Source organism: Pseudorasbora parva, chromosome 20 (genome assembly GCF_024679245.1).
Source record: "Pseudorasbora parva isolate DD20220531a chromosome 20, ASM2467924v1, whole genome shotgun sequence".
Taxonomy (NCBI): Eukaryota; Metazoa; Chordata; class Actinopteri; order Cypriniformes; family Gobionidae; genus Pseudorasbora; species Pseudorasbora parva.
Genome location: NC_090191.1, coordinates 23,141,372 through 23,166,782, shown reverse-complemented (window position 1 = coordinate 23,166,782; position 25,411 = coordinate 23,141,372). Strand labels below are relative to the sequence as shown.

At 41.8% G+C, this 25,411-nt stretch overlaps 1 protein-coding gene and 1 long non-coding RNA gene across 3 annotated transcripts in view; one reads left to right on the top strand and one right to left on the bottom strand.

Moving 5' to 3' along the window:
* The first annotated feature begins 1,437 nt into the window (after positions 1–1,437).
* LOC137049746 (uncharacterized) lies at positions 1,438–13,739 on the top strand. The gene is made up of 3 exons (XR_010899702.1): positions 1,438–1,561; positions 13,231–13,403; positions 13,558–13,739. It is a non-coding gene; the product is annotated as an uncharacterized lncRNA (long non-coding RNA).
* A 1,648-nt stretch (positions 13,740–15,387) lies between these two features.
* Positions 15,388–25,411, bottom strand: part of cpm (carboxypeptidase M) — a 63,645-nt gene continuing 53,621 nt past the window's right edge. For both annotated transcript variants that reach the window (XM_067428371.1, XM_067428372.1), the window contains one exon: positions 15,388–15,613. In XM_067428371.1, the coding sequence (XP_067284472.1) occupies positions 15,413–15,613 (201 nt within the window). In that variant the 3' untranslated portion in view covers positions 15,388–15,412. The remainder of the gene's footprint in view (positions 15,614–25,411) is intronic.

Below are 25,411 nucleotides of genomic sequence, written 5' to 3'. Positions count from 1 at the left end.
TTCTGACTTATGTTTTGGCTTTTCTTGTTAGATAAGAAGGTGTAGATGAATATGATCAGAGATTTGTTAACATGTATTACTTGTTAAAGTGCATTTTAATGAGCTCTGGAGTGGAGGTGGTCCAAATTGTAGCTTTTTCAACGCCCACAGCTGCTCAGAGCCACAGAGAGGAGCAAAATGTTCCTCTGTTTTTATGTTCTTCGCTACATTAAGGCTGTTGGCACAAGAGCCTCTTTTGAACTCAGAAAGAAATGAGCATAATTCATTCTAGGAAGAAGCACAGGGCATATGAAGCAATTCTGCCATAGGCAATCTGTTCAAACAGAAGCAGTGCCATTAAAATATTTATGTTTACTGAAATGGACAGAAAGAACTGATCCAATGAATATCTGTCTGTTAAAATCAATCATGGGGGTTTTGAGTGGGGTTGGGGACGTGTTATGGGATTATTTCTCATGAATATAAAATGTTAAATTAATATGAATTCAATGCTGTTAACAGTGATTATAATTAATTGAATAATTAACTAAATAATGATTACAAATAGAATCAAATGAATGTAAATGCATCAAAATATAATGTGATCTAATGAGGATTGCGTATCTGACTGAATTTCATCATTTAGGGATGGATCGTCCATGTAATTTTGAGTCTTTTGCATATATTGATCAATTTGCTGTGATTTGGTTGCTTAATAGAGAGGCATTGTGGAGAAAGAAAAACTTTTGAGCCAATGGCTGTATGAGAGAGCAATACTGCCCCCTGCAGAAATATTTAAGTTCATATAGTAATTGCGTGCATTGCTGTTCTTTTTTCCCCTTATAAACTTTGTTCCTGACAAGATGCTAAACTTTAGTCATTCTTCCACTTGCTTCATTTCTTCATGGTTTAAAAAAAAGAAATAGGGCCTACATCATTTCACACAACCCCTTTAAAACCGCGAGGTTCCAAATTGCCCTGGATATGTTCTAATGTTTTGATCCTGGTCCTTATGCCTTATTGTATCAGAATGTAGGCCTATTCTGTAGTTAGCTATAGCCTACATTGCAAGGGCTGCAGTATTTTTTTTTTTTTTTTGTCTTAAATGTTTTAACGTAGGCTAGGCCTACATTTTTGGTTTGGTGATCATGGTGCACCAAGTGCTCTTCACGTGAAGCCTTTGTTTTCTATTTTGCTGAAAGAATTAAAGATTTTTCTGTAAATCTTACAGAAAATGTTTGACAAGTGGACTGGCCCGGTAGCCTACTTATTAAATTTCAACTATTGGAAGACCAGTAATTTTTTCCCTCCTTGCCTATGATTTTGGTTCCAATAATTTCTATCGAGCTCTGTTAATTAGATATTTTATATAATTTTGTATTGCCTTGTAATTGTGTTTTCTTGCATTAAAAAAGTAACGTAGACGCAATTCCCGCGGATATGCGCATTTGCGTATCAATAGCCACATGATTGGCGTGACGCTTGTGTGAGCGCGCCGCGGAGAGTTGTTTGAATGCAAAGCTGAATTGTAGGCCTGTGCTTTGTGCTGTTCGCCTTTTCGACGTTCGTTGTCTTAGGCCGGGTAAGTTGTGAAATATCATATGAAATACTAAGCAGAGCGTTGTTTGTCACTGAACTTGCGAAGTTCTCCCTCGCTTGATGTAACACACTTCGCGTGGTCGCGATTGTTGCCATCATTCTGCCCTCATTTACGCAACCCTGAGTTGTTCAAAAACCGTTTCTGACTTTCGTTCATCTGCGGAACACAAATTAAGATGTTTATCTTTTGACCCAGTTTTAAAATTGTAGTCTGACAGCTACGTAATTTGAAGCTTACATCGTAAAACTAATTACGAACACATGATTTGAGTGTTTTGTACAAATATTCTGAAGAGGCACGAAACACAGTTTCAGTCAAATATTTTGTTGTATGAATATCTGAACATGCAATATATCAAACGAAAGTGCTGACTCTAGCTTCACGCATTCCTTTTTTATCAACACTTAAATATGGGTAAATTTCATAAAAAAGCAACATTTTGAACAAAAAAGCTGAGAAAATTACGTTTTTGTCAAAAACTCTGGGTCCACATTTCAAGGAGTAACATTAAAGGTTAGTTCACCGAAAAAGGGAAATTAGTCTCACCCTTAAGTAATATGACATTCTTCTTTCAAACAAATACAATCTGAGTTATTAAAAAAAGTCCTGTCTAATCCAAGCTTTAATGGCAGTGACTGTTTGTTCTGTTATTGAAGTCCATAAAAGTGCGTCTGTCATATAACGTGCTCCACACGGCTTTGGGGGTTAATTTTACATTTGATTATTTTATTTATTTCTAAATAACTATAGTAGCCTATTTGGTGCACTTTAAAGGGATATTGTTCACCCAAAAATGTTTAAAATATTTACTCACCCTCATGATGTTCTAAACGCAAAAGAATATATTGTGAAGAATGTTTGTGACCAGTGTGGGATTACACATTTATAAATTGTTATACAAAGTTTATGTAGTGCTTTACAGTTATGTAGTGCTTTGGAGGTACAGGTTCACTACATTCTAACGTGATCAAGCTAATCAGTCTTTTGTCTTTATGCACTTCCTGATTAGTGATCGGCTGATAAATCGGATTCCCGATATTTTTTCCTGATATTTAAGCATTTTCCAGTAAACGGGTATCGGTTTTGTAGTATCAGATTCCCTGATAAATGGCGCCATCTTGTGGACGTTTTGAGAATTGCATACAAGCACGCCATTAAATGACTGCGAAGGGAGATGAGTCAACAGCGGTGTTCAAAGGTAAAATAACCTGCATCCCTTAATTAATAAACTTTGTTTAACATAACAGTAATGCACAATTGAGATATGTATAGTTATGTAGTTGGCGCTAAGTACAGAAAAACTCACTGACAGAGTCAGTCAGGTGATCCGTCATGTCACAATAAAGACGTAATTTCACATTATGGCTGTGTATTGCCAAGAATCTGGCGATACAATACGTATCACGATACAGGGGTTACGGTACGATATATTGTAATATATTGCGATATTTCTTTGTTGTGTTTTTTTTATTTAAAAGAATACAGAACACAACTATATGCCTAAAACACGAGACAAAGTATTTTATTTAATTAATACAGTATAATTTATATCACTAATCACTATTTTGTGCAATCTGATTAAAGTAAAATGTAAAGTGAGTGCAGGATTCTTTGTGTGTATGTTTTAAAGGTTCACAGTATAGCAGTGCAGTCCATTTCATGACTGTTTGTTTTATATTTAATACAGTTAAGCTATTTTCTATAAAGCAGTCTATTGTATAAAGTGCTATTTCAAGTACTGAACTGCAGAGCTGGTCGTCATATCCACATCGCTATGATCTTTCATTCTGCTGCCACCTCTGTCAGTTTTGGTGTGTGTTTTTGTTCCTGACAGGAAAACTTGCAGTACATTCTATCGAAACGCTTCTCAGCAGCACGGGTGACGTCAGGATGTTAGGCGAGCTCTTAGTTTCAATGTGTTTCCCGAGTATTAGATTTTAACTTAGCCTGTTTTGCAATCTAAATGTTTCTTGTCGATTTCCTTAGTGGCTTCTTTTTAGCTGAAGCCAAAATGAGTCCACACTTCAGCTCTGTATACTGCAGGAGCAGAATAATTCTATCGTCTTGAGAGCTGGGTTTGCTAATGCAAACACTAGCGATGCACGCACTTTTACCATAGACAGTAAAAGAAATGGACAGAGCTATCCCATTGACTTCAACGGTGGAAAGTGAGGTCAGTAAAGGAGCACTCACTTCCTGATGGCTGAGCGAACTGCGCAGGCTCAGACTGAGCTTGACGACGTAGATGTGACGTGAGCAACCTGTCTGACAGCTGTAGGTCTTCTAGTAGTTGTGGAAAGTGAAATCTGAATCCCGTTGTTTAAATGTTTTCTCCCGTTGCTTTTGGCTCACTATGGGCTTCTCCCCATTCTCCCCCCTTGACTTTATCAGACTTTGTCTCCACGTCCCCCCGACTGTCTCATAGACAGTAAAAGATTGCCTGCGAGCGTCTCCTCAGGTCTATACGGTAATTTCTCCACTGTGGGACAGAGTCGCGTTGGTTATGACACAATCGTTACTATTTTAACAAAAACAGCTTCTGCGGGGTGATAGTGTAAGATACAAGGTAATGGAGCCTTTTATGCATTATCGTGTTTCTTTATAAATAAACAATGGACAAATGGAGTCTTTAAACGCCTTAGATGTAAAGTTATTCACTGTCAAAGTGACTCAAAAATGAATGGGAGTCAATGGGTTGCGGTGATGGCTTGGTTAGCAATGGCCGCCCCTATGGGTGGAACGCTTTTCGAGTGCTAGATTACCCCCTTGACTTTTACCTTGCGCTTCTCTGGCTCCGCGTCAGTTATACGTTCTGAGATAACACTGCCATCTAGTGGTTGGGTGTTATACATTCTGTGGTTTAAACCGAACACAAAGCCACGAATCTTGGATGTAAATAAATAAATATATAAATATCGATACAGTGTTTTTTAAAATCATTACAGTATCGCCAAACATATCATGATATTCACGTGTATCAATATTTTTTTACACCCCTACTTCACATGAATGAAATAAAACAGCCCTGAATGAGAGTATGTTGGAAATAAAAGAGCCAAACTTATTTCTCTCTGTGTTTATTCTCAGTCACATTCAGCCATTCTCTCACCGAATTGCTGCTCCAGCATATAGACTAGTCAACGTATGCAAATAAGACTGACTGGTTTAAAACTCCTTAAATTATATTAACATCTGCTATATAACATTTAACTTTATATAACAATTTGATGTTTTATAATAAGTCAAACGCAGAGATGAAAACAGCGCACTGTCATCAGCGTTTCATAGACTGGCACAAACATTAATTTTTATACCGTACTAGATCAGAATGACTCTTTAAGAAAAATATACAAACCCGCGAATACATCATAGCTTTTACAATGTTTGCATATTCCAGTTTACTTAAAAAAATTGAGGAAACTGGTTGCCCTAAAAAATTTAAGTAATGTTTACTTGATAAACTTGAGTTAAATGTACTTAATGATATTAGCTGTTCTAATAATTATTTCAAGTTGAATAGACTAAATACTTTAATTTTAAGTAGCATAATACCTGTTTAATTACTCTACTCATCTTTTTAATTGCATTACATTATATACAAAAGCAATCAGACAACAAAAGATTTCCCTCTTTTTTTTTATTTAAAACCTTTCAAACTGCAAAAATACATTGAAGACTTAAAAACAAGTTTAAAACAATTTTGCCCTTAAGTTTGAGGTTCCAACTTTTCACTCTCATAAAGAGAGTGCATCTAACAAGTAGTTTTGTGCAATACCCCTGAGAACATGAAAGGTTGTTTTAACATTTGCACATAAAGAATTAATTCACCCCAAAATTAAAATTTTCTGATAATTTACTCACCCTAATGCCGTCCAAGATGTTCATGTCTTTCTTTCTTCAGAGGAAAATAAATGTAAAAAAAATATTATTTTTTTGTGTGGATATTTTCAACCAGTAGTTGAACGTCTACATCACTGCAGTTTCAAAGGGCTCTGAAGTGCTTCGAATGGTATGGTGCGATCCCAGCTGTGGAATAGGGTCTTATCTAGCTAAATTATTGGTAATTTTCTATAATAAAAATTGATATACTTTTTAACCACAATTGATCATCATGTGCTAGTCTGTGATGAGCCAGGCATGACGTAATCACGTTGAAAGGTCACACCGAAAGTGGTCAGAAGTACCACTCCATTGTTTACAAAGCAAATGCTCTAAGACTAATAGAAACGCTTTTAACAAAAACGGTAAAACAATAATAAATATGTGAGTCAAAATACAATACAATTTAAATGATCCCTCCACACTTTGTAATAGTGTTGTCAAAAATATCGATATTTCGATATATATCGATACTGGAATATCTGAAACGATACGATTCTCAGTTTTTACAGTATCGATATTAGCTGCGCTCTCCTCTCCGACCGTCAGCGAGCTGACACACACCGGCATATTCTTACTCAGCCCGGTTAACCTCTGAGCACGGCGAACGCGCGTTCTGCTGAACTTTTTCCTCATGACAGTGTGTTAGTGTTAGTGTGTGATCGGTCTGAATTTCGCGCGGGATTGCACATAAATTAATTCTAGCCTACTAATCCCCGCAGATTTCGTGCTCCACATCTGAAGCGCACACACACATAGCCTACCCTAATAAAGCCGCCTCTGACATGATACAAGTGCAAACATTTGCTTCCTTTTCCAGCATATTATTGGTCAAATACACTCAAAGAATTATCAGTGCACATCTGGAAGAGTATTAACGTAACCACAGTCGCAAACAGTTCAGGAAGAACGAGTAACAGGAACAGTGTTCAGGATCCATGCGTCTGTTAGTCTTAAAGGGACCGCAGTCATTTGCTATTCAAACTACAAAAAGACAAACGATCACACTGCTCTTGACTGATCAACTTGTGTAACTTTAATAGTTTCATCTGTACGCTATTGAATTTTTTACAAAGAACATTATCCAATGTTGTTTTAAATGTAATTACTATGTATTTTTTTAATTCAGTTTCTTATCTGAATGTTAGACCTACCTGAAAAAATAAAGCAGTCTTTTTAATTTTTATCTTCTATTCTATTGCATTTATTTGTGCTATTGTTTGTAATCTGTTTATTTGTTCTTATTTTATTACTGTTTACTCGTCTTTTTACATTCAATTTACCATTCGAAATCAAGCTTTCTTGTGCTGTGTGTAAGCTATTGCAACACAATTACCCTATTGTAAAAAATACATTGATAGCAAAAAGTTGTGAGATAATTTTAATAGTAATTGATCAATTGATCAATAATTGTTCAAATCAAAATGATGCCCAACCCTAAGGAACATGCTGGCCACATGAATTTTTAGTAAAAAATAACAATGAATAATAAGTTCTGTTGTCATATTAAGCATCTTATCTTATTTATTTATTTATTTATTTATTTTTTTACTGTGGTATCGATTTAGTATCGATATATCGATATTTTAGTCTGATATCGTATCGAAGTCATAATTTTGGTATCGTGACAACACTACTTTGTAAACAATGGGGCGGTACTTCCGCTCAAGTTTGGTGTGACCTTTTCAACCTGATTATGTCATGCCTGAAACATCGTAGACCAGCATAAGACGATCAATTATGGTTCAAAAGTATATAGATTTATTTTATTTTTTAGAAAATGAGAAATCGTTTCGCTAGATAAGACCCTATTCCTCAGCTGGGATCGCACGGTACCATTTTAAGCACTTTAGAGCCCTTTGGAACTGCATTGATGTGGACGTTCAACTATTGGTTGCAATTGAAGTCCACTGTTGGGAGAAAACGCCTAAAATGTTTTCCTCAAAAAAACGTTTCTTTTCCATTTAAGAAAGAAAGACATGAACATCTTGGATGGCATTGGGAGTAAATTATCAGGAAATTTACATTTTGGGGTGAACTAATACTTTAAGCAACTGAACATACTGTACAAATATAAAATCAACCTGTTTTTCTTTTACACCTCAGTTCAGAAAATTGACATTGTGCAGCTTTGTTTGACATTTGTCCAGTTCTGTAAGTGCTGTGGCATGCAGTATATCAATAATTTTGATTGTCATGTTAAGCTGCTTTAATTCTACAAAAAACAATTCTTATTGTAAAAAAGCAAAAAAAAAACAATTGAATTATTTTTTTCACAGAACACAAAAGAAAAAGAAAAAACCCAATATCTTGTGTAGGACACCATTTTACACTAACTGCAAGCTGATTTTTCAAGGATTGAATTTTTTGATGCCAGGTCCACCTTTCCAAGGTTAAGAAATACCTGCTGGATGAAATGGAAAGTGTTTTTCATACACTTTGGATAGTCCAACTATAAAATCAAGCATGTGTAATCTCCACAGAAATGCAAAAAAGCAATCAATACCAGTCATAAAGCAGGGATGTGATTTTTCCGGATTAATCCGGAATTCCGGATTTTCCGACCTGAAAATGTGACCTACGTAAATCATGCAGATCTGTAAAAAAAAAAAAAAATGGCGGGGGCGGGGGGGGGGGGGGTGGGTTGGGGGGATTGGTGGGTTGACCGTCATCTCACAGCCGTCACCATGGTAACCCGGGTCGAAACCACGATCGCGGGATGAGCAACAAGGACTGTATCGTGACAAGAACATCACCGGATCGGATGATCTGGGTATACTATTGCTTGTGTCTATATATAACCTATAAGTTACTAATTTGACTTTGTTGTCGATTGATTAGATGATCGATTTTGATTGATTTTCCACTATGGCAGGATGTTTAAGCTGCATTTAACATTAACTTGACAGCTAACATTACTTGTATTTGCTAGCACTAAGTTAGCTGTATATGCAAACAGCGCGCTTTTCGGCGCCCCCCGCTTTTTTCACGTCAGTTTGGGTGACAAAGTCATCTGAAGCCATTCCATAGCTTAACCCTTAAATGCATGACTGTTTCGCCAAACATTCTTACATATTGGGGACCCGGTTCTATATTTAACATGGATAACGTTAGACCTCTACCTGTCGCGATAATATATACAACTCCTGATGTTAGAGTAACAGCTACAGAAGAATAAAATAAAACATATTTCGTTACCTTTTGGAGCTTGGAAGGGTTCCGTTTGAGCAGATGTTTAATACCATCATCATATTTCCTCGTCAGAGCTCGTTTACCAGTATATTCAGCATCTGCCTTATATTCGCGATCTCACGCATATTCTCCAACTCATTTTCAACGTCTTCAAAATCAATATTTTGCTCACTGACAGCTTCTTGACCACATCCATCATCAAGAGACAGTGACACTAACATATGATTGTGTTTAGTACTTGCTCTCTGCAGTAAATCACTGAGTCATTTTAAGTTTTGCAGATTATAATTATTATTGTTTCGTTTTCTGTCAGAGGTAACTATGAGTGAAACGTCACTTCATCATTGTGTATCAGACATCGCCACCTTGTGGAATAAATGTGAATTGCACCCCCATTTCGTCATTATAGATTAATTTATCATGCCAGGCGCAAATTCCAAAAGAAACGTGTAGAGGCTCTAAAAAAGCTTTCTACAAAGGCTAAAGAGTCATAGAAAAATTGAGGCCTTCTTTTGACATGAAAATGTGCATGCTGCACATTTAGCTATTAAAATTGGGTAAAAATGCATCCACCAAATAATTAGTTATTTTTCATACTGTACAAAAAAGTTATTACAATAAAATGTATTTTTTTGTTCAAATAAGTTATGGGTCCTGCTTTACTGTCCGTATTGATCCGCCACCAGTTTGTTCGGCGCGGCGCGGCGGGGGTGGGGTTGGTCTATATTATAAAATATGGTATATTTTCCTGCTTTTTTGTCCTTAGCCAATCACATGCCTGATAAAGTCATGCACTACACAGGACAAATGTTCTCCTTTGATGTCAGGCCACATTATGGCAGTTTTGCAACCTGGCCATGTATAAATTATGATAGCACTGTCCTTTAAAATCAAAATATATTGGGCAAGTTTTTTTTATACATACAAGTTGGTTTACCTAAAAATGAATTTAATTTAAAAGGTCATTAATTACTTTAATCATTAAAGTAATTCATGTGACTCCAGTGAAAAAGAAGTTAGTAGCAGACAAATCTTCGTTAAAGGGTTAGTTCACCCAAAAATGAAATTTGTCATTAATTACTCACCCTCATGTCATTCGACACCCGTAACACAAGTGAAGATATTTTTGTTGAAAGCTGATTCTGAGAAAGGCTTCAGATAGGCCTTCATTGGCATTCAGTACATTTACACTCACAAGACCCATAAAGGCACTAAAGACGCCGATACAACGTCCATCTCACTACAGTGGCTGTACAATCATTTTATGAAGCAATGAGAATAGTTTTTGTGCACAAAAAAAAAAAAAAATCGAAATAACGACTTTATTCTCCAATTTATTGTCTTCCGTGTAGGTCTCGGACGTGAACTCACAGATAGCGGCGCTCCTCCGCGCTTCTGGTGTCATGTATCCGAACGGCTATGGCGTTATTTCCCTGTCAAATGTCGAGAGCGCATTATTGTACGTGACGTGACATAATTGCCAGTTTCTGTCAGATTTCGCGCTTTGGCTGGCGCTGAGCCAGATGCGGACGCGCTCAGCTCTTGACAACATCTTGCAGTGTTTTCAACCTCATAATGTTTATTTTAGGTTTAATTTAATAGGTAGCATTTAAATACACATAAGTACTAGTAAAATAATACATTTAGAGTTTGTGGAATACACACTGGTGTCTATGGAAGCAGCAATAACAATCCATTCAAATATAACTTGCTGACATAACAATAATAAATAATAATACATTTTATTTATTACATTTTAAAGAAAATCTCAAAGTGCTACAAAGGTAGGAAAAAAAATTGCTTTGAATTCCACATTATTTATTCATATCAGATACACATAGTGTAAGTAACTATATAAAGTTTACTCGATTCTTCTCCCAGTTCAGCAGTCACTTACTTACTCCAGGAGAAACTGATGAATATACGTGCTGTAAATCCGATTGACAGTGCATTTGTTCAAAGCAAATGCTGCAGCGCCCATCTTACATTATAGACCAAAATCAAGATAAGATCATTTATAAAGGTTTTTAAATGGCAAAACACATTAACAATTTGATTATTAGATAGTTGATAAAATGGTAAGCAAGTCAATATTTTGAATAAAAAAGAAAAAAACGTACTAAAAGCGATACATCTGTCATTTAGCGCTATTTCGGTTGTGGTGAGTCACGTGATAAACATGACGTGTTGCCATGGAAACAAAGGTGAAAAGTTCTAAAATAACGTTGCCTTAAAAAACTCTAAAATATTAAACTAACTTGACACATTTAAGGTTAAAATGTGATGTTAATAAAATAAATGTTAACAGGAAACCTTAAAGCCTAGATAATTACCATTTTGTTGGGGTGATAGGTGGGGTGACAGGTGGGGCTTGGAGCCCTTCCCTACCTCCAAAGTGGGGAATGGCAGAAAAAGTTTGAGAAACACTGGATTAAACAGACTGCTGCAAGACAGTGGCAAAAGCAACTAAATGATATTGAAAATCCCATGGTATTTAATAAAGCATGTTTTCTTCGCTTGCAAATAGTCCCTCGGTGAAATAGGAGAAAATGCACAGAATAAGCTAGAATACCGATACTGGTAAAGTTTGAAATATATTTTTGTCTGATTCGGTAACAAGCTAGTTATATTTATAAGGCAAAGCTAAAAACGGGTAGCATTGATACATGTTTTTCCAATAACATCAGTTATACTGTGATGAAGATGAATTCATAACAAATACTGTGTTTTGCATGTAAGATTTTCCATGATGAAAGCATTGTTGATTAGTAGTAGCTAAAGCTAACTTAGTTCTAAAAAAGTTCCTGGATGCGGTGTACTAGCTTTTACACTTGAATTTTGTTATCTAAAGTTAAATTTTGCGAAATTCAACACGACAGCGATCAACTTGAGCTAAGCATATTGAGTATTTATCATCTTTACTAATGGCGTATCTACTAATGCTAAGTGTATAACATTGTAACTTTATGCTAAGTAATGTTATGTTAGCTATATTAGGCAGCTACATGTTCTAATGATACATGCTTCATGAAAACATAAACCAAAAATATGTATAATCAAAATGAACGATTACCTGTCCAGCAGAAATACAGCCATCAAACTGAGTCTATCGGTGAATATTGAATATTCCCTCGATTGGCCCTTACCAATTATGGCCTCCTTATAATCCCCATCCACTGAATTGGCTCTATCACCCTCTCTTCTCTCCACCTATTGGTGGTGTGATGTGAGCCGTTGTACTGTGGCTGCCGTCACATCATCCAAGTGGATGCTGCACACTGGTGGTGGTTGGGGAGAGACCCCTGACGTGTGAAGTGTTTTGGGTGTACAGTAGTACATATTAAAGCGCTATATAAATGCCTCATTCATTCATGACCTAGATTATTTATTTAGCAAAATTGTCCTTTTAAATGTATAAATTTATGCAAACCTGTACCCATTAAGCACAGCCATACTTTTTGCATTTAATGATGTATATCAATTTAAACGCTTTTGTCATTTAAAATTAAATCAAATATTATTGTGTGAGAAAATATTTTATTTTAAACAACTTCTTGCTCAAACCAATACCTGGCCTGTGCACTAAAATGTTGGTGAGCTTGATAGACGTTTAACCAGGCTAGGTACATTTACCCTATGTTAAGAAATATTTCCGCTTGCACTGTTGCACGTTTCTTAAAAAAGAAACTTTTTTTAGAGTTGCCGTTTTTGAATTTGAGCATGATGTCGTCTAGTATGCGATAGGTGGTCAGATTGTTTAAAATATTCGCCCGTCTTAACGTGTACCCTAAAGTAGCATTGGCCTCCTTGTTTCACAGACAGGGTTTAGATTAAGTCAGGATTAGGCCTTAGTTCAATTAGGACATTTAAGTAGGCTAGGTTTTTTAAATGTTCCTTGGAGAAAGAAAAAAAAATCCTTATTTTTTTCTAAATTGCGAATTTGTCACATTTCAGACTTTCTAGCAATATAGACATTGACCTAAAACCATAAAACCTGCTTGTGTGACCTGTGAAATGAAATGCTGGACAACAATGCTGTTTGTATAAATATTGTCCTCACAATATTTGAAATTCTGATCTGCTCATGCATCATGTGTCACTCTATATAACCAGCGCTTAACAATATTAAATAACCTTTTGGAAACTGAGATAAAATCAAAGGTGGCAGGCTTTAGGCTACTATGCTATTCTATAGTTAAATAAAGAAAACTCATACAGGTTTGGAACAACACAAGGGTGTTGAAATTTTTTTATTTGGGGGTGAACTATCCCTTTAATGGTGCCTTTGCTGCATTTTGCGAATGCAATTTTAACGGTTCTCAACCTGTCTGATATAATATTCTGGCCAATGTGCCCCTACCATAAATGAATTGTCCACCCTGTTGTACTCACAATCTTTTTGAGGTCTTGGGTGACAATAAGATGTAAAAAGCAATCCTTTCGAGCTCAGCTTATATTTTGAAATATATAGATAATGCTTGATTGCCGTTTCAAATATATCCACGTTAAGTAATAAATAATGAGTTTTGCCATTGTTTGATTTAAGTATTCTCATGTTCTATCTTCACATATGTGCTTAGTGTGCCTGTGCTGAAGGACTCCCATCCTGTACTGTCCCAGAGCAGTTTGTCCAGCGTCCTGGAATGGTGCTTCTGTACCACATGCCACTACGGACAGACACTATGGCATCAGTGCAGTTCCTCCTGTTCTGGAGTGAGAGAGAGCAGACCTGCTGCCACAGACTCAAACAATTGTGAGTAATGGTGAAATATGAAACCCTTTACGTAAGAGATCATGCAATAAACACACACATACACACACATGAAATTTCAGTTGATGATATCATCTTAAAGGGTTAGCTCATTGCCTAAGCATGTATTTTTTGTTTGTTTGTTTTGCTCTCATAGACTTGTTACCTATTCACCCCATTATATGACTGGCACACAGCAATGGGTTAGAGTTAAAAATCTTCATTTGTGTTCTACTGAAGAAACAAGACACCTACATGTTGGATGCACTGGGGGTAACCAGATAAACATCTCATTTTCATTTTTGGGTGACGGGTAAAATAAAGAGTATAGATAGGAGACAAGAGCATAAACACTGTTATGTAAGATACAGCTTGAGCTGTCAGTATTATTAAACACAAAACTTAATAATATAATTGTGAGTGGCGTAGCTAGTTTGAGTGAAATTAACTTGACCCCATAGTGTTGGTATTAGGTCACATTTTTAAATATAAATAGTTGTGGGCAAATGGAAAATTGACATCTTTACCCTGTAATTAGATCACTCTTCGTATACACGACGCTCTTCCTAACTGGACTATTTGCCTTTTTCCCCACGGGACTTACAGCTAGCCGTCTAAAACACTATTTTGGTGAATTTAAACAATGGCTAAGTGGCTAAATGCATCTCGTTGTCATGTAAGGGCCCTGTTCATGTTGGACAGACATTTTAATTGCTTTTTGTGTCTTTTAAGAGGCACAAATACACCCTTTACATTTATGCCCCCAAAGCTGCCGTTTTAGCTGAGTGGGGGCTCTGGGCATTAACTGTAATAGCTCCGTGTTGCAAGTACCCATCCGGTTCATTTTTTGTTGTATAGACTGTACTCACCAAGGTATAACAATCAAGAAAAACTTAAAAATTCCCCAGAGTTGTCCTGTAAGTAAAGATTAATCATTATTGGAGTAACAAGAAGTTTTAAGTAGTAGTCAATAGCAGTGAGCGGTTTCTTGCTCATTAACATTAAAACAAAAGCCAGCAGGAAAAGGTGTTTTGGCCACTACTGTATGGTCATGTATAGTGCCTTTAGCAAATAATGGTCCAAACAAAGCAAGTTTTATTGTTTTTAATGTTTCTGAAATTTCCATGCCCCTTCAGGTGGTCCAGTAGTGGTAAACCCCGAACTCCATTTTGAAAACCCATGATTTACAAAAGACAGAACATGCAAATGTGTGTAATGTCATTATATATTAGGAATATTTGTATATTAATTTATTTCCTGCGACAAAGGAAATACCAGTGAACGTTATACATGTTAAGAAGTGTTGAGCTCCTTACTCAAATGCCTTTGGTATTCATTACTCTTTTCAAAAATAGTATCAATACTTATTACTTAAAGGCAGCAGTAATTTGTTATACAACTCATATTTGAAATACTACATAGGAATATCTGACACATGAAAAATCACACTAGATTGTGTACATGTTTATTGAAGGCACTGCCAGTCTTTGTAATGTGGGACTAAGTGAGGTAGAAAGTGCAGTTTTTTTTGGCTTGATTGTTTTCAGCCTTCATGTCACAGCTGCAGAGACACATTAATATGCAAAAGCCTAAGGTCATTTGCCTGACAAACTATCTGCAGCGTCTTCAATTGATAAAACAATCGTGACTAGTACGTTTCTCCAAGAGTTAAATTGTACACGCACATTCTTCAACTTTTATAATCTTCATATGTCAGTATTGTAGCAACTGATCTTCCAATATTGAAAGCAGATATGTTAAATTTGACAGCATTATAAAATTCAGCATTCTATTTGCAGTTGAACATCCTTTTTGCTTAAATGACCCCTACATTAAAAGCTCATTGGCACTGCAACCAGTGTCACCAAACTAGAGCTGTACTTCCTCCATGTGTAATATTTATTCAGATAATGTTTCAATGCTAGATATGGCATCATGATTTAGTACAGAATCAAAAAAATGTGCAAGAAAAGCAGATGAACTTTGATGTTTAAAAGTGTCTTTGGCCCTTCTCAGGACAGCAGCAGCAGTCTTTGGAGGATGAATAAGTTAAGTGCAGTGATGACAGTGGTGCAGGACTGGGGTCGTGGAGTTCCTGTTGAGCTGGTGTCACTCGGCTGGAGGAGGAAGTTGTGTGTGAGGGCAGAGAACAAGTCGGGACCATATGGCACTTTAATGGTCTGCGTGAGGGTCTTGTGTCCTGGGTGTGTCACCTGTAGGCAAAGCAAAGATGTGTGTATTGAATATTACACAAAGGTTTTGGGAGGGAGAATTTCACTTTCAACTCCACAAGCGTGTGTTCTTTCCCCACTACAGGACCCTTTGTCTGGCTGCTGACGACACCACACTCAGACCAACTTCAGCCTTGTCCAGGATGGTGACAAGGTTGAGCAGCAGGCTATTTGGTGCAATCACCACAGCCGGATACTGAACACAGTGGAGATGATGGTGGACTTCAGGAGGACTTAAGTATATATCTGTACACAGACGCCTGCCTGCCTGCCTGCCTGCCTGCCTGCCTGCCTGCCTGCCTGCCTGCCTGCCTGCCTGCCTGCCTGCCTGCCTGCCTGCCTGCCTGCCTGCCTGCCTGCCTGCCTGCCTGCCTGCCTGCCTGCCTGCCTGCCTGCCTGCCTGCCTGCCTGCCTGCCTGCCTGCCTGCCTGCCTGCCTGCCTGCCTGCCTGCCTGCCTGCCTGCCTGCCTGCCTGCCTGCCTGCCTGCCTGCCTGCCTGCCTGCCTGCCTGCCTGCCTGCCTGCCTGCCTGCCTGCCTGCCTGCCTGCCTGCCTGCCTGCCTGCCTGCCTGCCTGCCTGCCTGCCTGCCTGCCTGCCTGCCTGCCTGCCTGCCTGCCTGCCTGCCTGCCTGCCTGCCTGCCTGCCTGCCTGCCTGCCTGCCTGCCTGCCTGCCTGCCTGCCTGCCTGCCTGCCTGCCTGCCTGCCTGCCTGCCTGCCTGCCTGCCTGCCTGCCTGCCTGCCTGCCTGCCTGCCTGCCTGCCTGCCTGCCTGCCTGCCTGCCTGCCTGCCTGCCTGCCTGCCTGCCTGCCTGCCTGCCTGCCTGCCTGCCTGCCTGCCTGCCTGCCTGCCTGCCTGCCTGCCTGCCTGCCTGCCTGCCTGCCTGCCTGCCTGCCTGCCTGCCTGCCTGCCTGCCTGCCTGCCTGCCTGCCTGCCTGCCTGCCTGCCTGCCTGCCTGCCTGCCTGCCTGCCTGCCTGCCTGCCTGCCTGCCTGCCTGCCTGCCTGCCTGCCTGCCTGCCTGCCTGCCTGCCTGCCTGCCTGCCTGCCTGCCTGCCTGCCTGCCTGCCTGCCTGCCTGCCTGCCTGCCTGCCTGCCTGCCTGCCTGCCTGCCTGCCTGCCTGCCTGCCTGCCTGCCTGCCTGCCTGCCTGCCTGCCTGCCTGCCTGCCTGCCTGCCTGCCTGCCTGCCTGCCTGCCTGCCTGCCTGCCTGCCTGCCTGCCTGCCTGCCTGCCTGCCTGCCTGCCTGCCTGCCTGCCTGCCTGCCTGCCTGCCTGCCTGCCTGCCTGCCTGCCTGCCTGCCTGCCTGCCTGCCTGCCTGCCTGCCTGCCTGCCTGCCTGCCTGCCTGCCTGCCTGCCTGCCTGCCTGCCTGCCTGCCTGCCTGCCTGCCTGCCTGCCTGCCTGCCTGCCTGCCTGCCTGCCTGCCTGCCTGCCTGCCTGCCTGCCTGCCTGCCTGCCTGCCTGCCTGCCTGCCTGCCTGCCTGCCTGCCTGCCTGCCTGCCTGCCTGCCTGCCTGCCTGCCTGCCTGCCTGCCTGCCTGCCTGCCTGCCTGCCTGCCTGCCTGCCTGCCTGCCTGCCTGCCTGCCTGCCTGCCTGCCTGCCTGCCTGCCTGCCTGCCTGCCTGCCTGCCTGCCTGCCTGCCTGCCTGCCTGCCTGCCTGCCTGCCTGCCTGCCTGCCTGCCTGCCTGCCTGCCTGCCTGCCTGCCTGCCTGCCTGCCTGCCTGCCTGCCTGCCTGCCTGCCTGCCTGCCTGCCTGCCTGCCTGCCTGCCTGCCTGCCTGCCTGCCTGCCTGCCTGCCTGCCTGCCTGCCTGCCTGCCTGCCTGCCTGCCTGCCTGCCTGCCTGCCTGCCTGCCTGCCTGCCTGCCTGCCTGCCTGCCTGCCTGCCTGCCTGCCTGCCTGCCTGCCTGCCTGCCTGCCTGCCTGCCTGCCTGCCTGCCTGCCTGCCTGCCTGCCTGCCTGCCTGCCTGCCTGCCTGCCTGCCTGCCTGCCTGCCTGCCTGCCTGCCTGCCTGCCTGCCTGCCTGCCTGCCTGCCTGCCTGCCTGCCTGCCTGCCTGCCTGCCTGCCTGCCTGCCTGCCTGCCTGCCTGCCTGCCTGCCTGCCTGCCTGCCTGCCTGCCTGCCTGCCTGCCTGCCTGCCTGCCTGCCTGCCTGCCTGCCTGCCTGCCTGCCTGCCTGCCTGCCTGCCTGCCTGCCTGCCTGCCTGCCTGCCTGCCTGCCTGCCTGCCTGCCTGCCTGCCTGCCTGCCTGCCTGCCTGCCTGCCTGCCTGCCTGCCTGCCTGCCTGCCTGCCTGCCTGCCTGCCTGCCTGCCTGCCTGCCTGCCTGCCTGCCTGCCTGCCTGCCTGCCTGCCTGCCTGCCTGCCTGCCTGCCTGCCTGCCTGCCTGCCTGCCTGCCTGCCTGCCTGCCTGCCTGCCTGCCTGCCTGCCTGCCTGCCTGCCTGCCTGCCTGCCTGCCTGCCTGCCTGCCTGCCTGCCTGCCTGCCTGCCTGCCTGCCTGCCTGCCTGCCTGCCTGCCTGCCTGCCTGCCTGCCTGCCTGCCTGCCTGCCTGCCTGCCTGCCTGCCTGCCTGCCTGCCTGCCTGCCTGCCTGCCTGCCTGCCTGCCTGCCTGCCTGCCTGCCTGCCTGCCTGCCTGCCTGCCTGCCTGCCTGCCTGCCTGCCTGCCTGCCTGCCTGCCTGCCTGCCTGCCTGCCTGCCTGCCTGCCTGCCTGCCTGCCTGCCTGCCTGCCTGCCTGCCTGCCTGCCTGCCTGCCTGCCTGCCTGCCTGCCTGCCTGCCTGCCTGCCTGCCTGCCTGCCTGCCTGCCTGCCTGCCTGCCTGCCTGCCTGCCTGCCTGCCTGCCTGCCTGCCTGCCTGCCTGCCTGCCTGCCTGCCTGCCTGCCTGCCTGCCTGCCTGCCTGCCTGCCTGCCTGCCTGCCTGCCTGCCTGCCTGCCTGCCTGCCTGCCTGCCTGCCTGCCTGCCTGCCTGCCTGCCTGCCTGCCTGCCTGCCTGCCTGCCTGCCTGCCTGCCTGCCTGCCTGCCTGCCTGCCTGCCTGCCTGCCTGCCTGCCTGCCTGCCTGCCTGCCTGCCTGCCTGCCTGCCTGCCTGCCTGCCTGCCTGCCTGCCTGCCTGCCTGCCTGCCTGCCTGCCTGCCTGCCTGCCTGCCTGCCTGCCTGCCTGCCTGCCTGCCTGCCTGCCTGCCTGCCTGCCTGCCTGCCTGCCTGCCTGCCTGCCTGCCTGCCTGCCTGCCTGCCTGCCTGCCTGCCTGCCTGCCTGCCTGCCTGCCTGCCTGCCTGCCTGCCTGCCTGCCTGCCTGCCTGCCTGCCTGCCTGCCTGCCTGCCTGCCTGCCTGCCTGCCTGCCTGCCTGCCTGCCTGCCTGCCTGCCTGCCTGCCTGCCTGCCTGCCTGCCTGCCTGCCTGCCTGCCTGCCTGCCTGCCTGCCTGCCTGCCTGCCTGCCTGCCTGCCTGCCTGCCTGCCTGCCTGCCTGCCTGCCTGCCTGCCTGCCTGCCTGCCTGCCTGCCTGCCTGCCTGCCTGCCTGCCTGCCTGCCTGCCTGCCTGCCTGCCTGCCTGCCTGCCTGCCTGCCTGCCTGCCTGCCTGCCTGCCTGCCTGCCTGCCTGCCTGCCTGCCTGCCTGCCTGCCTGCCTGCCTGCCTGCCTGCCTGCCTGCCTGCCTGCCTGCCTGCCTGCCTGCCTGCAGTGGAATGAGAGGTGCCACAAGTTGGTTGACTCCATGCCACACAGATGTCAAGCAGTTTTGGTCATACAACTAAATATTAGTGATTCACAGGATTGCTAAAAAATGTTTGTACAGTCAAAGGTAGACACTGCTATTTTTTTTTTTAACACACCCCTTTCAACTAATTGCCCAATTGCACAGCCTTAAGAGCATGCATATCATGAATGCTGGGTCTCATTTGTTTTCTGAAAATCTACTGAACCTACTGGTAACTTGTTTGCCACGTAGCAATAAAAAATATACTAAAAACCTTGATTATTCTGGTTAGTCACATTGTACTGCTATTATTTTGAACAAGAATGTACATGTATATTTGAATCAATTTGTCATGATGCAAAGGTCCCCTTTGGTACCTTAGGGTCATACAAATAAATTTATCCTAAGACACAAGTGAGATCACACTTTTTATCCAAAATAAACAGGTTTTTTCAAAAATGGCCGCCAATGTGCCAAAAATACTCTAGAGCCCATATCTTTGCTTCTGTTATCGCTATAATGACACATTTGCTGTCAAAGTATACATTTTTGGGGTCAGGGAATCCAATAAAATTGGTTTCAGGTTAAAAACAAAATATTTCCCCATACTATGACAACTAGGGGTAAATATGCACATTTCACATAAAAATGATGTCATCAGAGGGACTTTTTAATTATATTTTCCTTCAAAAACTTTAATTTTGTATTTAAGCAGTGCAGCTACTTCTGTACATTACATTTGTCCTAAGTAGCATGAGATTTCAACCAGTCACCAGTAGCCTATAGCAAATCAGTTCCTGCAACAACACATCCCATCTGCACCAGGAGCTGTGACAGCTATTAAAGGTCAGAGGTGACAGGTTAACACTTTGAGGTTCGAATGATTTTCTTATTAAATAGAAACATGTTTTTAATGTTAGATCACTAATAACTAGCTAGTAACTAGTTAGCTTCATCATAACTGTATTAATTTTTATTGAAGCAAGCACATAGCCTACTAGTCCAGGCGTTTAAAGGAAAAAAGGGTGAACAAATTGCAACAGAATCAAACTCAACTGATTTTGTATCCTCAAAATGTCCTGAATAAGAAAACAAAAGCCCAGAAGAATCCCATTAGGGGAAATTTCTGAAAAAGACCCAAATATATCCTATTCATACACCTATTCATTATTTTTCTCACATGAATAGGGTAAAACGTTTAACCTTTAGATATCACCATGAAAATTACTGAATTGATTACTTATATCAAGACAAAATAAAAAATGTATTACAATTTTTTTTTGTTAAAATGGACAAACGGTGTATAATCTAATTACAGATGTGCTAATTTGAATAAATAACACAACAGATCTAGACATTGCGTACAGCGTTTTTAAAACATTCAGAGATTCAGTCGGTCATGGAGGGGTCTTGAATCAGCCTGAAGGGGTTAATATTTGCTATAACAACTGCCTCGCTATACATTATCCCTTACTTGACATTAATGACTTGAATTAAATGGCCTACATGGCTGTGTAATTCCTACAACAATCCATGTATCCATATCTTAAGACAGCTAACAAGTTATTTGGTGCTGCTTGCCGTGTTAGCTATCTAATGAAACTATTCTCTAATCCTAAACTTTACATTGTTTCACCAAAAATAGTTTTGCAGCTCAACACACCCAGATGTTCCCAATAAATTTTAGTTGATCACCAGGTATGTTTTATTAATGAATAATCAAATGTATCTCATCCGAAAGTTGACAGTTGAGTGGACCTTGAATTAATGACTGCCTGAATGTTTTAAAAACGCTGTACCCAATGTTTAGATCTGTTGGGGTATTAATGCAAATTAGCACATCTGTAGACGAGGCAGTTTTATTTGTATAGCACATTTCATACACAATGGCAATTCAAAGTGCTTTACATAGAAATTAATTAAAATAGTGATAACATATGCATAAGAAAAAAGAATACCATGTGTAAGAATTAAAATAAAAACAAGGACAATTAATATGGCTGTAAAGAGAAATAAAAAATAATAATAAAATTAAAATATAAAGGTGATAAATAGATCCCTATCTGCCTGATTCTAAATTCTGCTACCCCTGTCTGAGATGGAGGAGATGGAGCCGGTTCACAATGTCTCCTGGACTTTACAAGTCGGTCCAAGACGGGCTCCTGTAGGGGTCGTGACCGTTGCCCCGCAGGGCCTCCCCTTTCTTGAGTTCGCTTCGTTTCTTTCTGCTTATGGTAGCAGAGTGTAAAGAAGTACACTGCTCTCCTTTTCCAATCTCTTCCAGTCAGACAGCGCTAACCAAAAATAATAATCAACTGATGCATAAGAAATAGAAATATACAGTTGCAAAGAGAATTAAAAATAATAAAATGATGATATATACACACACCTAAAGGATTATCAGGAACACCATACTAATACTGTTTGAGCCCCTTTTGCCTTCAGAACTGCCTTAATTCTATGTGACATTGATTCAACAAGGTGCTGAAAGCATTCTTTAGAAATGTTGGCCCATATAGATAGGAGAGCATCTAGCAGTCGATGGAGATTTGTGGGATGCACATCCAGGGCACGAAGCTCCCGTTCCACCACATCCCAAAGATGCTCTATTGGGTTGAGATCTGGTGATTGTGGTGGCCATTTTAGTACAGTAACGAGTGTTTATTTCAGTCAAAGTTACACCAACACCATGCCACGCTCAAAACGGCTTAAATCACCTTTCTTTCCCATTCTGACATTCAGTTTGGAGTTCAGGAGATTGTCTTGACCAGGACCACACCCTTAAATGCATTGAAGCAACTGCCATGTGATTGGCTGATTAGAGCATTAATGAGAAATTGAACAGGTGTTCCTAATAATCCTTTAGGTGAGTGTATATATAAAATAACAATAACCAACGATAAGTACAAAGGTAAACTAAAACAGTTATAAAAGAATAAAAAGATGATGCATAGATAAGGTGCGATCAGTCGGACATACAGTGCTCAGAGCTCATTCAGTAAATGCACAGCTAAACAGATGTGTTTTGACTCTGGATTTGAATGTGGCTACTGTTGGAGCACATCTGATCTGTTCAGGAAGCTGGTTCAGCTGCGGCTGGCATATTAGCTAAAAGCAGACTCCTTGCTTTGAGTGAACTCTTGGTATTTCTAACTGACTTGATCCTGCTGATCTGAGTGATCTGTTGGGCTCGTATTTAATCAGCACATCTGCAATGTATTGAGGTCCCAGCTCATTGAGTGATTTATAAACAAGTAATAGTACTTTAAAATCGATTCTTAATGTAACTGGAAGCCAGTGTAAAGACCTGAGGACTGGTGTGATATGGTCATATTTTCTGGTTCTGCTCAGAATCCTGGCAGCAGCGTTCTGTATGATTATAGCTATATATTTTGCTGATTTAGTTATTGCTTTGACATGACTACTGAAACTCAGGTCTGACTCCAAAATCACACCAAGATTCCTGACTTGATTTTTTGTTATTAGACCTTTCACCTCAAGATATGCGTTCACCTTGAGAATTTCATCTTTGTTTCCAAATGTAGTGATTTCGGTTTTGTCTTTGTTTAACTGAAGATAGTTTTGGCACATCCAGTTGTTAACTTCATCAATGCATTTGCACTAGGGATGGGCATTTTCCCAAAATATTGTATTCGAATATTTGGGCTCATAAAAATCGAATATTCGAATATTCGTTTATTTAAATTAGGTATTTTGAGAAAATGAGAAATGTTTCTTTCTTTTTTTTCTCTAAACATGTCGTCACCATTTCTGAACAAGCTTATGATTAGGCAATGTACACAACACGCTTACGTTATATCTTAAGGTTTTTAAAACATTAAACAGTGTGTAAAAAAATGCCTAAAGAACAAAAGCATTATAAGCTCAAGAAGCACGAGCGCAGAGCGCGTCAGTTAGCGTGACGTACAAACACACACACACACACACACACACACACACGTCAATAGGCTATAGCCTACCGACCTGTGTGTGTGTGTGTTTGATATGGCTGATGTGTTTACTTTGTATTGTTTCACATTTTCATGTAGAGAGAAACTATAATATTGGATTATGATATTATTCTCGGGTGAGAAAATGCGCCACTGACAGGCGTTGCGGAGACAAAGATAGCGGTTAAGTGAAGTTTGAGTGAAGAACTTTGTGTTTTCTGTTCATAAACCCTCAAAGAACTTTAAAGGAAGCATTTGTCTCGAGATCATTTTGCTATCATAAGTTATCTCACTCTCACTCGGGGTAGATGTAACAGATGAGCTTACCTGAGCAGTGATCGCTCTCGCTCATTCCACTGGTGTTTGGATTTCATGTGATTCTCGTTTGTGGTGGTGATATTATTATAACTCAGTTTCAGTAATTGATTTCATCAAAAGTAACTCCATTTTGTAACAGCATTTTCAATTTTCATCGAAGTAACGTTAATTCCAAACATTGCGAGGCAGACGACGGCATTGTGATCAAATGCACTTAACTTATAAACCTGCTCCACAACGCCACCCAGTGGATTGAGATATAACTGCGAGATTTAGAGGGATTTCTCATGGATGCACTGTGTAGCCAGTTGCTTGTGACTTTTTATTTTATGTCATCCTACTTTTATTATTTTATTTTACCTTACCTTATTTGTGTTGAAATAAATATTTTTGTAAATGTTTTAACTTCATCACAACTTAATGTTACCCTTTCATTGTTATTTATGTTTAATTTTCAATGGTTCCAGTCGGGAGTTCCTACCAATTGTTGTAGGTGGGGCCTTAATTAGTGGCGCACCTTAGGATGCCGCTTCCTCTTTAAGCGTTCGCGCTCAGTCTGACTGTGAATGCAGACGGGGAAGTGCGGAATGAGACAGTAGGCCTTCCAGTGTGTGTGTTTTCTAATTTTGCTCCAACCTAGTTTTTCTTTCAAAGTAAATAAATGTACATCCTTCATCTCATCCATGTTTGGCTGTCCTTCTGTCCTGAGGGTACCACTTGATATCTGCTACAACTGCATTTACTGCCAGCCAATTAACAAAATAAAATTCGAATAGTATTTTTAGTTTTCGAATGTTAATTACATATCGAATATTCGACTATTCGAATATTCGTGCACACCCCTAATTTGCACAGGGAGTCAATAGGGCTGTAGTCATTAGGTGATAGTGCTAAGTAGAGCTGGGTGTCGTCAGCATAGCTATGGTAAGCAATATTGTTATTTTTCATTATTTGGCTGAGTGGCAGCATATACAGGTTAAACAGGAGTGGTGCCAGAATTGACCCTTGTGGGACTCCGCATGTCATGGACGTCCACTCAGACTTATTGTCACCTATACTCACATAATAACCTCTCCCTTCTAAGTATGACCTGAACCATTTGAGGACCATTCCAGAAAGCCCAACCCAGTTTTCCAGCCTGTCTAGAAGTATGGTGTGGTCAACAGTGTCAAATGCAGCACTGAGGTCCAGTTGTACCAGAATTGATGTTTTGCCTGTACCAGTATTTAAGCGAATATCATTTATAATCTTTATGAGCGCTGTCTCTGTGCTGTGATGTGGACGGAAACCAGATTAAAAAAAGTCAAAGTATCTGTTTGAGTTTAAGAATTTGTTGAGTTGATTGAAAACTATTTTTTCAATGATCTTTCCTATGAAGGGGAGATTTGAGATAGGTCTGTGTAGTTGCTCAGTATGGAGTTATCCAGATATCTCTTCTTCAGTAGAGGCTTAACTATTGAAGTTTTAAGGGAGTTTGGAAAAGTCCCATAGAGAAGTGAGGAGTTTATCATTTCTAGGAGATGTGCTTCTAAACAGTTAAACACACTTTTGAAAAAGGGAGTGTCAAGGGAACAGGTTGATTTTTTAAGGTGCTGCACCATTTCTTCTAAAATTGTATCGTCAATTGCTTTGAAATTAGACATAGTAACTTTCTGATGTTGTGGTCTGATCTGACTGACCCCAGAGCAACTAGAGGATGTATTGAAAAGATTATGCACCGTTTGTCCATGTTAACAAACAATAAAAAAAAATGTTAGTCTTGATATAAGTAATCAATTCAGTAATTTTCATGGTGATATCTAAAGGTTAAACGTTTTACCCTATTCA